The 13588-nt window shown below is 34.4% G+C and overlaps 1 protein-coding gene across 4 annotated transcripts in view; it reads right to left on the minus strand.

Moving 5' to 3' along the window:
* Positions 1-5039: 5039 nt before the first annotated feature.
* WRN (WRN RecQ like helicase) overlaps positions 5040-13588 on the minus strand; it is a 127831-nt gene continuing 119282 nt past the window's right edge. For all 4 annotated transcript variants that reach the window (XM_082608822.1, XM_082608824.1, XM_082608821.1 and 1 more), the window contains exons 34-36: positions 11865-12079; positions 8430-8561; positions 5040-5819 (exon numbers count right to left, since the gene is read on the minus strand). In XM_082608822.1, the coding sequence (XP_082464948.1) occupies positions 5700-5819; positions 8430-8561; positions 11865-12079 (467 nt within the window). In that variant the 3' untranslated portion in view covers positions 5040-5699. The remainder of the gene's footprint in view (positions 5820-8429; positions 8562-11864; positions 12080-13588) is intronic.

The following is a 13588-nucleotide window of genomic DNA, read 5'->3' on the forward strand; positions in this document are numbered from 1 at the left end:
AACAACAACAACATGTTGCTTCCTGTAAGGAAATACTTTGTGAGATGCTCTTCTATTAATTCTTCACAGAGTAAACCTTCCCTTCTCTGAAGCATGGGAACCATATTGCTGCTTCTTCTCCTATTTGTTCCATCTTTCATGAAGTCAGCATATTGTCTTGCAAACTATAAATGCAAATATTTATTGACTGAAACATAATGAGTACATACTTCTCAATAACCTTTTTAAATTGAGTTAGAAAATGAAGCTGGACATGAGGCTGAAGTTTTATTAACTTTTCTGAAAAACAATGAAAGCTCTGGGTTTAATGAATAGATATTAATATTAACCTTAGTATTACTAGTAAGTATAATATTAGATTTTTTTTCTTTCTCTTATAGGGAAATTTGTTGATGATACTATTTCTATGCAATAACAAATTTTAAAACTCATTAAATATCCCAATAATGTTTCAAACGGTAGGATTTCAACTTAAAAATAACAAGCATATATTACTAATTTTTCAATGATACGTTTTAAATGAGTCACAAGAATCTGTTATTCTAATGAGCTAAAATATCTCAAGCGTTACAAATGCTTACAATATCAAATATGTACTTATCATTCCTTAACCCTAAAATATTACAACCAAAGGTTTAATTTACTCTGTATTCTACTTATTTCTCAGCTTTTCTGAGGTTTAAACATGCTTACCCAGTAAGGAAGTTAACTACATTATCCCAATGATTTTTGGATTGCCTTCCCAAGCAAAATGATGGGGACGTCTTCTCAGATAGCTGAGATGGCTTCAGTTCGCAGCTCCCATCAAGACTGTAGCTAACTTTCTTCTTCTTCTTTTTTTTTTTTTTTTTTTTGCGGTACGCGGGCCTCTCACTGTTGTGGCCTCTCCCGTTGCGGAGCACAGGCTCCGGACGCGCAGGCTCAGCGGCCATGGCTCAGGGGCCTAGCCACTCCACGGCATGTGGGATCCTCCCGGACCGGGTCACGAACCCGTGTCCCCTGCATCGGCAGGCGGACTCTCAACCACTGTGCCACCAGGGAAGCCCTGTAGCTAACTTTCTTACAGTGTTTTTGTTGGTTTTGCATCTCCTTGCTCCCCATAAGATAGATGAATGTCTAGTTAGCTCTAAAATGATTTTAAGGTCATTCCACTGGATCTTTCATGCTCTCAGTTAATTCTAAAGCAACCTCTTTGAATAGGAAGAATCCTCTATTCTTTTCTCCTTCTAACTATCTAGACCACAGTTTTCTGAATTCTAAATAAATGTCAGGGATTTGTCTGACTCTGTTATCATGGTCCTATGGTCCAATGACAAGTAACACAGAAGAAAAAGTAATTAATATTTTTGGAGGAGACAGCATAAGAATAGTACTCTAAAAGAAATTCCTTGGGGATTTCCCTGGCAGTCCAATGGTTGGGACTCAGGGCTTACACTGCCGTGGCCTGGGTTCAATCCCTGGTTAGGGAACTAAGACCCCACAAGTCGTGACCCAGCCAATAAATAAATAAATAAATAAATAAGTAAAATTCCTTGTTTTTAAGAATGAACCCGGCCAATAAATAAATAAATAAATTCCTCGTTTTTAAGAAAGAACCTGGGAAAGAAGGAAGGAAGGGAGGAAGAAAATTCCTTGTTTTTAAGAATGAACCCGGCCAATCAATCAATCAATGAAAGAAAGAAATTCCTTGTTTTTAAGAATGAACCTGAGGCAAACTTGAGGCCTGAGGCTGCTGAAGAAACATGCTTCATCCAGGAAATTAAAGTTCAGTCCATATATTCTTATGGTAAATACTCTGTAATGTGCTGAGGTCATTTTGTACCAGTTATTTGCACCTGGTGATGAGGTAGATATATATGGCACAGCTTCCAAAACACACTCTGGTGGTAGGATGTCAGGCAAGGGGAGGAGGGAGGCGGGGAGGATAAAAAAAAAAAAAGAAACAGAAGGAGCTCATGGAAAATGGAGAACTTGGGGATCTAGAAAGCCTATGCCTCCGCCTAGGAGCAATAACCAATCATATTTTCTATCAGTCATTCTTGTCAGTAAAATTGATATTCCACAGGAAAAAAGCAGCTAATTCAATTCACAACTCAAACAATCAAACAAGTGCTTTTCTAGAAGACAACCATCATACTCTGGTATGTAGCACAGATGCTTTATGTGTATTTGCCGTTTTATCACAATGAATATTGAAAAAATATGTTTAAGAAATGAGAATTAATAAAATCAATAATTTGCTGCCACTGCCTTGATCTGCACTAAATTGCTAGTGGTTTTACTCACCGCATCTATGCACTCTCAATGCAAATCTCAACATAGTACAAAAGGCAAATATTATATCATCTTGGTATTATAAAAATAGTTTTGCCTCTGCAGATCCCCTGAAAGGTCTCAGGGACTCCTAACGGTCTGCAGACCACACTTGGAGAATCACTGCACTATAGAAAGCCCCAAAAAAGATTCTGTGGAAGTCTATTTAATGACAGGGAAAACCATGTTCATAATATATTCAAGTGAAATATAAGTAACAAAGAATATGTTTGTGCTTAACTCTTCTAACTGTACTTCTGGAAACAATCTGAAATACAGAAAAATGACAAAACCACCAATAGGAAGTGATTATATAAATTATAGTATATTCACCAAATAGCATAGTAGATAGCTATAAAAAACAACTAGACCGATATATATATACTGACATGCAAAGATCTTCATGATAGATTAAGTAGAAAAAATATGTTGCAGAAAATTAAATACAGCATGATCTCATTTGTGAAAAAAAAAAAAAGATTTATGTCAAAGAGTGTTCTGCCTATGTTTTCTTCTAGGAGTTTCATGGATCCTGGCCTTACGATTAGGTCTTTACTCCATTTTGAGTCTATTTTTATATATGCTGTGAGAAAATGTTTTAATTTCACTCTTTTACATGTAGCTGTACAGTTTTCCCAGCACTACTTATTGAAGAGACTATATTTTCCTCATTGTATATTCTTGCCTCCTTTGTTGTAGAGTAACTGACCACAGGGCATGGGTTTATTTCTGGGCTCTCTATTCTGTTCCATTGATCTATGTGTCTGTTTTTGTGCTAGTACAGCACTGTTTTGATGACTGTAGCTTTGTAGTATAGTCTGAAGTCAGGGAGTATGATACCTCCAGCTTTGTTCTTTTTTCTCAGGATTGCTTTGGTTATTCAGAATCTTTTGTGGTTCCATGTAAATTTTAGGATTATTTGTCCTAGTTCTGAGAAAAATGTCATGGGTATTTTGATAGGGATTGCATTAAATCTGTAGATTGCTTTGGGTAGTATGGACATTTTAACATTCTAATCCAGGAACATAAGATATCTTTCCATTTTTTTGTAACATCTTCAGTTTCCTTCATCAATGTTTTCTAGGTTTCAGAGTATAGGTCTTTCACCTCCTTGGTTAAATTTATTCCTAGGTATTTTATTCTGGGCAACTTTAAAACTTTTGTTTTCTTACTTTCTCTTTTTGATAGCTCATTATTAGTGTATAGAAAAGCAACAGATTTCTATAAATCTTGTATCCGGCAACTTTACTGAATTCAGTTTCAACAGTTTTTTGGTGGAGGCTTTGGCATTTTCTATATATAAATATCACGTCATCTGCAGAGAGTGATACTGGAATATTACTCAGCCATAAAAAAGAATGATATTCTGCCATTTGCAACAATATGGACGGACCTGGAGGGTAATACGCTCAGTGAAATAAGACACACAGAGAAAGACAAACATTGTATGTTATCACTTATATGTAGAAAAAACAACAATAAAAAAGAATGAATATAAAAAACAGAAACAGACTCACACATACACAGAAGAAGCTAGTGGTTACCAGACGGAAGAAGATAATGGGGAGGGGAGATAATGGGAGTAGGGAATTAAAAGGTACAAACTACTGTGTATAAAATAAATAAAATAAATAAGCTACAAGAACATATTGTACAGCACAACGAATATAGCCAATATGTTATAACTTTAAATGGAGTATAATCTACAAAAATATTTAATCACTATGTTGTACACCTGAAATGATTATAGTATTTTAAATCAACTATACTTCAATATAAAAATTAAAATTAAAAAAAACAAGAATGGGGGCTTCCCTGGTGGCACAGTGGTTGAGAGTCCGCCTACTGATGCAGGGGACACGGGTTCGTGCCCCGGTCTGGGAAGGTCCCACATGCCGCGGAGCGGCTGGGCCCATGAGCCATGGCCGCTGAGCCTGTGCGTCCGGGGCCTGTGCTCCACAACGGGAGAGGCCACAACAGTGAGAGGCCCACGTACCGCAAAAAAAAAACAAGAATGTATGTGTAGCTACACATGCAGAGGCACGTAAATGCAGAAGAAATGACTAGAGAACAAAACGTCACATATTCAATAGGAGTTACCTTCTGGAAAGGGGCTGGTAATGGGATGTGGGGAAACGGGTATATGGGGGACTTTAATGTTTTAAGTATAGCTTGAATACTTTACAAAGAATATTCATTCATGTATTATTCATGTAACAAACTAAGAAAAGAAGTGAATATAAAAAGGCTTGGCAGGGCACTTCCCTGACGGTACAGTGGTTAAGACTCCGCACTTCCACTGCAGGGGGCATGGGTTTGATCCCTGGCCAGGGAACTAAGATCCTGCATGCCGCACGGTGCAGCCAAAATCAATCAATCAATAAATAAAAGGCTTGGCAGGATACATGAAAGGGGTTAACTGATTACCTACCAGTGGAACTTTTGTGATTTTTTTTTCACTTTTCTGGATTTTCTAATTCTTCTACAGCAAACATATATTTCTTCTTTATTAATGACAGTTATTTTTATTTACAAAAAGTCGATTAAATGCCATATGGTGAACTGCTTAAAGTTATATCAACTATCATTTACCCAATTCAGTGTCAGTATGTGTTTTGTATATTTCAGTTAATGTGCTACATAAAGAGATATTAGAATCAAATTCTGACATCAAAAATTAAAGGTGCTCAAGGTAATTCAGTATATGAAAGTTTAAAATACATACCTTTATAATATTCAGTACTAAAGACTTTTTTTATTATTTGAAAAATAATAGAAATCGTATATAATATACAAAATGCATAGTTGTCTAGTGCAATTGGTCTCCTTTGTTATATTCTTTCCTCTATTCACACAGAACCCGAAATGTTTCATTTTTACTGGTCTGGTCCACTAATATCATTTTAAAATGTGTATAAGAGTTTCTTCTAACAATAGAAAAAACAATTTGTAAAATAACTATGCGTTCTTCATTTATAAGACAGAATTTTGGTAATATAGGAATATTTCATATCACACACATAATCACTTACAACTGATAATCTGTTATCTGTGTTAAATCACCGCACATTACATATTCCAAACATACTGCTGAAGTAAGTAAAGAGATTAGAAAACAGGGCAGTAACATGATTTCTTAAAGCAATCTCATAGGAAACTAAGATTCTGTTCTATGAGGTACTCACTCAGGCTCTCAGAAGACTCAACTTTATGTGAATTGGACAAGGCCGTTTTAAGACACCAGCTGTTCAATAAATAGGTGAGTTTTACTTTGAGATTAGAATAATTTTTAAACAAAAATATTACTCCCCACTCTTCAGAAATGAAATACAGCTTCCCTCTTAAAACACAGCAAGACACACATAATTCCTCTGGCAGTTGCCAGTTTAACTAAAAAGACCCTTCTTTTTAGTTTTGGCCGTTGATTTCTTGCTGGCATCAGGTAAGGTCTCATTTCCTTTGGCAAACCACCCAGGTAATTTTCTCTTTGAGGTTTCAGACGAAGTCTATAGGAAAGAAACAGAAAAAAAAAAAAATATATATATATATATATATATTTGTACTGCTGAAAATGTGTCTCAGTTGCAAAGTAACATAGGTTATTGAATATACACCCACAAGCCTTCCCTTTCCAAATAAAACAAAATAATGATCTACAGAATTTATTTCTGGATCCAAAAATAAACACATGAGAGAGAGACAAAATCAACTATATCATTTTTTTAGGCAATTACCTGCCATGCTGTTACCTATTTTTAGACACTCAAGTGTAGACTCTCATTTGGAAAGGAAAGAACTGGATATTATTTCAGATCTATGTCCCATGGTGTATTTGCTTTAGCTTGGCCAAAATGGTGAATTTAATGTTCCAAGGAAGGCATCTGCCTAAGCATGTGTACACACACACACAGAGTTATATTAGGCATTTTAAAAAGCATACAACTTGTACATCTACAGTGGTAGACAGACTAGGAGAGTGGTTCAAGCATCATCAGGACCTTGCAGAGTTGCTGAGACATAACAGGTACTCAAAAAACATTTGCTGAATAAATGGGGAAAAAAAAGGGGTCTGTTTCATAGACTCTTTTGAGAACCTGCTAAAAACTAGAGGTCCACTTATGAGAAAAAAAGACAAAGTACACATGCACGATATTTTGCCTAATTTTAGGGGCCCTGTGCACCAAATGAAGCTTCAGAACCCTAGTTAAAGGTCCCTGAAAACAAAATTAAACCCAAAGGCAGTGGTTGTATACTTATATTATCTGTTCATTAAATTAATTTTAATAGGTAATTTAATACCTATTAAAACTTTTAATAGGTAAGTTCTATAAGCTCAAAATGGTATTAATTTGTGTTATCTCAGCTTGAACTCTAGCTCCTTAAACCAACATGATCGAAAAATCATTCTAACATGACTATACTTTGGAATCTGGGAGAGTTAATCTATTTATTGGAACTATTTGAGGGCTTTAAGGTAAGGTGGTCTCATCTAAGTTACAATGTGTCTGTTAGCCTAAGGTATACCAGTATAATTTATTCCATTTCAAGAATGAAGACTACATCTATGAATTGTTTGTTAACTGCTTGCTATGTTTTATTATGTTTTCTGTGTTTAACAATGGCTTCAAAATATTTAAAGGTGGGAAAAAAAGTAAAAAATCCTTGACAAAAAAACTGTGTGACCTTATATTTTTAAAAGGTAAAAGCTGCTATCTATTCCAACTTAAATAAATCCAGTGCCAAAGAAAGGGCTATTCACACTTTAGCAAAAGCTAAAGAAAAAAAAACAGCCAAGATAGCAACTTTTCTCCCAGGCACCTATTTCCTCACAGGGAAGACAAGACCAGAAGAACAGATTAGATTTATACACACTGTATGATACTATAATGATTGACTTAGAAATAATAAGTATTAGGGATATAAATTGGCATGGATAAAAGGCATTTGGGTAGAGATGAAATTGGCCCAGAAGTACTCTTCCCCCCAGAATTTTATTATCAAAATCCCTTGCAGCCACAGGCAACTATCATTGCTTGCAATTAGAGTTTACGGGCAATTGGAGGAAGGAAACCAGTTAAAATTATAACAAAGCCAAAAAGTAAAACAGAGTACAAGATCTGAACAATAACAGAGCCAAGGAAAAAACCCGAAGTCCTGTTGTAGCCGTAGCCGAATACTATGGAATAAGCAGGGACTTTAAAACCAGACAGGCTCTGTGATGACCTAGATGGGTGGAATGGGGGAGGAGGGGTGGGAGGGAGGTCCAAGAGGGAGGGGATATATGTACGCATATAGCTGATTGACTCCGTTGTACAGCAGAAACTAACACAACATTGTGAAGCAACTATACTCCAATTAAAAATAAATAAAAATAAATAAAATAAGCCTAAGTAACTTAAAAAAAAAACAGAACTAGGTTTGAGTTCTAATTGAGTCATTTGCTACATGTATGACCTTACGAATGTTATTAAAGCCTTGATTTCTTCACACAGAAAAAGAGAATAACAGTATATAATACTGTATCACTGGATTATTTGGAGAGTTACAAAATATCAAAACACATCCTGATTTATTCTTGGTATTCATTAATTGGTAGCTAATATCATTTCAAGTCTTTTATCTCCTATAACATTTTTATATTGATAGAATATGATATTCAGCATTTATCCTATCATTATAAAAATGAGCTTATTTCATTGAGAAAGGGGTAAAACGCTTGCTTACACTGAATGTATCTTTTGAGTCTCAACAATAAGTATCTGGAGGACTTTAATTATGAGGTCTAATAACAGAAACAACACTTTTCAGTGACTATTTCCTTCATTAGTAGAAGGCTAAAATTCCCAGCAATCATAATGAAAATTTAAGTAAGTATTTACTTAAATTTAAATAAGTACTTACTTGGTACTCCAAGTTCTATTAATAAGCCACTATCATTAAGTTGAGAATATAAAACATTAACTCATTTGCTGATAATATGTACCCATATATATGTAAGCAAATACGTACATTATATTTGCATTTAATTTCATCTAAAAACTAAGATAAATCTAGGTATATTAGTTATCAAGCATAATATATTTGTCATGAAAACTATTTTATTAAATCAATTTTACCTGTGAATGAGAATCTACAAAGGAATCTTCTGTTTTGGGATCGCTGAATGGCTGATTCCAGGAAGTTAGTTTTAGTGAATTTCTGTGACTCTCATCTTTCAGTGAAAAATCACAAGAATGTTTTCCATCAACCTTTAAAATTTTTGTGGAATACAAAATAGTTACTACATGCACTATTTCCTTAGGAAAATAACAAACTATGCCTAAAAAAGCAAAGCTTAAGAAAATTCATATTATTCTGAGGTACTGAATTTTAACAATAATGATTATAATATTACCCCCCCAGCATTTTTCCTGAGTATCTTAAAGTAGTTTATAAAAATGCTGTATGTTTTAATTTATAATGAAACTCAGTGGCAGGGCATGAGACCTCTCTCTCTCTCTTTCTCTCTCTCTCCCTTTCTCTCTCTTTCTCTCTCTCTCTCTCTCTCTCTCAGGCAGTCAAGAAAAATAAGATGGAAAAAAGTGGCATATTGGGAAGATGATGGCAGCAGCAGCATAGTTTTTTAATCTCTCTGAATCCCGGCATTAAAACAGATAGAATTCGGGAGCAAAACCAAAAATTCATCATCTACATTTACAAAGAAACTAAGTTTATTAAAGGTATCCTCAGGAAACTGAAACTACAAGCATGTGAGGAAAAACCACCAACAGCCCTAAGATCTGCATGTACAGCATCTGTGTGGGAGAAAGCAGAGGCAGGCAGTGAGGTGCCTGAGAACAGGAGAACCAAACAGCCCACAGGCGTACACTGGAAAGGTTTATTTGAGAACAGCATTTGAAAAGTGGGAGGGCCTTTGCCCAATGCAACAGCAGGCGATGGAAAGGGGTCCACAGCAGTGTCTTAAGTGACTAGAGCAGCTGGCACCTATTAACTTCCAGGTGAAGGCCTGACCCTGAGAACTGCTGGGGTTAAATCAAAATTAAGCAGGACGGGTATAATAGAGGCAAAGGGAAGAGAAAGTCCAGGTAAAAGTGGCAGAACGGGGTATGTCATAAACCAAGTTTTCCTATTTTGAATGCTACATAAAATCAACAGGAGAGCTCTGGGAACTTGGAAAAAATATCCTGAAGCATGCTGTCTTTTGAAAGTGCAGGAGAACTAATTTCACACAAAAAGGAGCAACAGGAAGTTATGAGGTCAAATCTGACACCGACTTGCTAACATATAGAAAACTGTAACCTCCTAAAATGAGCTGAAAAACATTAAGAAAATAATTCAAAACAAACATCATAAATTAAAATCAGAAAAATTCAAAAGTGAGGGGAAAAGCTCTGGAAAGAATTAGAAATAAAAGAAAAAATTATAGAAGTGAATATTAAACTATAAGGAACATAGCAATAAATACAACAGATTGTGTCCAAACAGAAATAGAAGGTGAAAAAGAAGAAAAGTTTAAAGAGAAATGAAAAGCCAAAAAGAATTCATGAGAAGTGACAGATATTGCAGCTCAGTAAAGAAGATCCAACATATAGAGAGCAGAAGTCCGTTAAGAAGAACTACAAAGCAATGGGACAAAAATACCAAAAGGTAAAATTTTTAGAAACTTCCTGAAATAAACAAAAATTTTAAATCTACAATTTAAGAAAACTTTCCAGAAATAAAAAATACCTACACATTTGAAGAATCCACTGTGTACCTTCGTATATTGAATCAGAACTACCATTATCAAGACATAATCTTCCTCCAGTAAACATAGGCATGATTGAGCTTCTATCTTAACCACAGTCACAATAGATGTAAATCTAACAATGCATCAACTAATAAGAAGAATTTGTTTTGACATTATTTTTTATTAGAAACCTCATAATCATAAGATGAAACAGACTAAGAGATACAACCCAGGTCAGTAGGGAAGATGAATGTTAACACATGAAGGATCCTGAAACCAGGCCTCCAACAGACTCCACAGTGTTCAGAGTAGCTTTCTATACTGGAAGGCAGACGAAAGAAAAACACTTTGGCTGGCTCACTCACCCCTTAATCTACTTCCTAGCCCCAATACTCTTGTTCCCCTAAATGGGGAAAAAGAAAAGGCTGAATCCGGTAGGCTTAATTTCCACCCACTTAAATACCCACCCCCCCAAAATACCCCCACTCTTTTTTCAGAATATGATGTTATTTCAATAGGAGGAAAGCAATATTAATGTGTGGTTATAACAGTATTTCACTATAAATGTGCTTCAATATTCAGGAAAAATAACAAGTTACACCTTTTCCTATTCACAGATACAGCTGAGAAAAAAATAAGGTCTTAGGCACCTGGTATACATTTCAGAAATAAAAGGCTGGGAATAGCAGCCAAATTTCACTACCACCTGCCCAACGTATATCTCCTTTAATGCCCTTTTTTTTTTTTTAACATCTTTATTGGAGTATAATTGCTTTACAGTGGTGTGTTAGTAATGCCCTTCTTATAGCTAATTCAACTGCCAAAATAATGTAAAGAACTCCAGTTAATCAAATTTCATTAGGTTATCTAGTACATGACTATATACAAATCTAGCTGAAGGACAGAATTTTAAAAGATCAGTTCCTCTTACTTTTTAAGCTATTGAGAAAAGGAGTTTAACTGTTGGAAATCCTATAGAGATTACTTAGAATTGAAATAAAGTCCCTATTTCTCTAATATAAATAGTAGCAACCACCTACCACCATGCTGAATTTATCATCTAGGAACTAAAGTAATTTTTGAGTAAATTATAGTTTTTCACAAACTTTTATCATGGAACTTTAGACCTGGAAGATATTAAAGGTCAAATTTTCAAGTCTTTTCAATCATTTAGTAGAGTCACAATGTCAAAGAATAGTTATTCTCTGATTACTACTTATTTATCTCATATTAACACACAGCAATAATATTCAAAGCATTTGATTTTAATAAAATATACCATGTAAAAATAATACTAAACTCAATGTCTTTCTCTGATCATGCAAAAGTGCACTGGGATATGGCCAGGACCATGAGCTACAATTATCCTTGTACCTGAGAGATTCAATATAACAGGAACAGAGCCTGAGGAGTAACAGAATGATAGACAAATTCCAATATCTGGGGAGGTATATATCATAGAATTTGGTTTTATTTTCATTAACCACATAAACTACCATATGCTTACAGCCAATATTAAATATATCTATGAAAGAAAGAGAATTTCCAAACTATATAGTCAATATAAGGTAGAGGTAAAATTTAAGCTGACATTCCCATACAACAAGCTAAATAGATGGACTATATTCCTCTTTTCCCGGTGTTTAAAAAAATCTCTTTTCTCAGATCGGATTTATGAAAAGCAACGGAAGTACAGCACCAAGATTTTCTAAAAAGTAACCTATCAGAATTTATAACAGTTCAAAAAATACAGCATTCTGGTATTAAGATACGCAAATTGAACTATCTGACACTATATGAAAATTCTACATATAATTAACACCTTGGCATTAGTGCCCACTTCTTCCTTCCTTCTCTTAGAATTTGAACAGCTCTCTTCAGAGTTGGGGAAACATCTCCTTTTGCTGGAATCACATGAAGATGGGCATAGCACCCTGTTTTCGCAGTCTTTTTCCAGGATCTCAGTTGCCATGTAGATAAGGTAGGTGTCAATGCTTTCAGGAACATACATTCTAATTAGTTTAATTTTATTTGTATCTGTAAAGGATGAAAAAAAAAGATTTAAAAATAAATTACACAGAACACTGCAGAAAACCTATGAGCTGGAAATAGTGACGTTTTGTAGAAAGGAAGGAGGAAGGTGGCCAAAGAAAGTGTTCCTCTTTCAAATGCCTATCCCCTTACAGAACAGAAGTGGAGTAAAACATGTCCCCTCACTCCTGCACCACCTGCACCCCTGCCTCCAAGACCCAGAGTCAGGTCAGGCTATCGACTCTGTTGAACTTGTTTCAAACCGTCTTTTGAGGGCTGCCCTGAGAATCAAAACCACCATCCACAGAAATTCCAAATATCAATTATAAGTTAATTTTTTGAAAATCATTTAGCCTTAAAATAGAAGCTAATCATACTTGTAAATAAGATGCTAATAAAAAGGATTCTTTCAATGGCTATCGAAGCATAACAAAACACGTCAACTATTTTAAATGCCTATTATTTAAATAAGTTTTCTGGGAAAGATATTTTATTTTCAGATCTTATTTGCCCTAACTTTCCACACAAGTAAGTGCTGAAAATATCTATTGGAGAGTGAAATAATGAGCACCGCCTGCATTCTTTCAGTGCTTAAAAGAGATCATATTACCCCTACTTTTGTGGCAGGTCCCTTGCAAGCCACCCTTAATTTTCTAGTTACACGCACATAAAGAATGAAAGAACAAAATTATTAAAAATACTTTCCAGGTACCTCATTAAATACTTTGCTTCATTTATTATTAAGCATAGTTAGAATCTCAACTCCATTAAAGAAGAAGCTTAAAGTCATGTAAACATGGAAAAAACTGAAAGAATAAAAAGGTACAGAATTCCTTAAAATATTGTTACAAGGACAAAACCTACTTAGCAAATAAGATAGCATGAAAATAATAGATATAATTTCTCAATTCACAAATACTCTATTTTTAAGATTAAGATTATGCCATAAAAAAATATAGAAAATTCTCAATTCAAGATTGTGCAAAATTTAAATGCCAACAAACTTGTTCATTAAAACACCAAATTACGTGATATGGCTACAGTTAAGTAGAAGATGAAATATCATATCTGAATCATTAGTGTGGCATAGATATCTTCATTTCTTATTATAATTTATAACTCAACAATGCTTCCTCCACTAAGAGAACAAATAGTATTTTATCAAGGAAAAATAAGAATTCAAAAATAAAATTTCACATCAATAAATGATATATTACAGACTATAACCATACAATCAAAAGAAATAAAGTTTAGAGCTCATGATACTTATCTTTCTCAATTTTGGCTTTGGAAGTAAATTACAATAATATATTTTTTCGTATTATTTGTACAACCTATATACAGTGTATTGACAGAAAGATGAAGTAAGTGTTTAATAAGTATAATTTAAATTCCATTGTTCTTTGGAATTTCAATTTAATATTTAACTGAATGAAAATTTATTTGCTATACTCAGTGTATAATAGTAAAGACAATAGGAAAAAGGGAAAAAAAGTGCACAAACTCTTTCAGAGA

The sequence above is a fragment of the Mesoplodon mirus genome (genome assembly GCF_964341445.2).
Source record: "Mesoplodon mirus genome assembly, chromosome: 20".
Classification (NCBI taxonomy): domain Eukaryota; kingdom Metazoa; phylum Chordata; class Mammalia; order Artiodactyla; family Ziphiidae; genus Mesoplodon; species Mesoplodon mirus.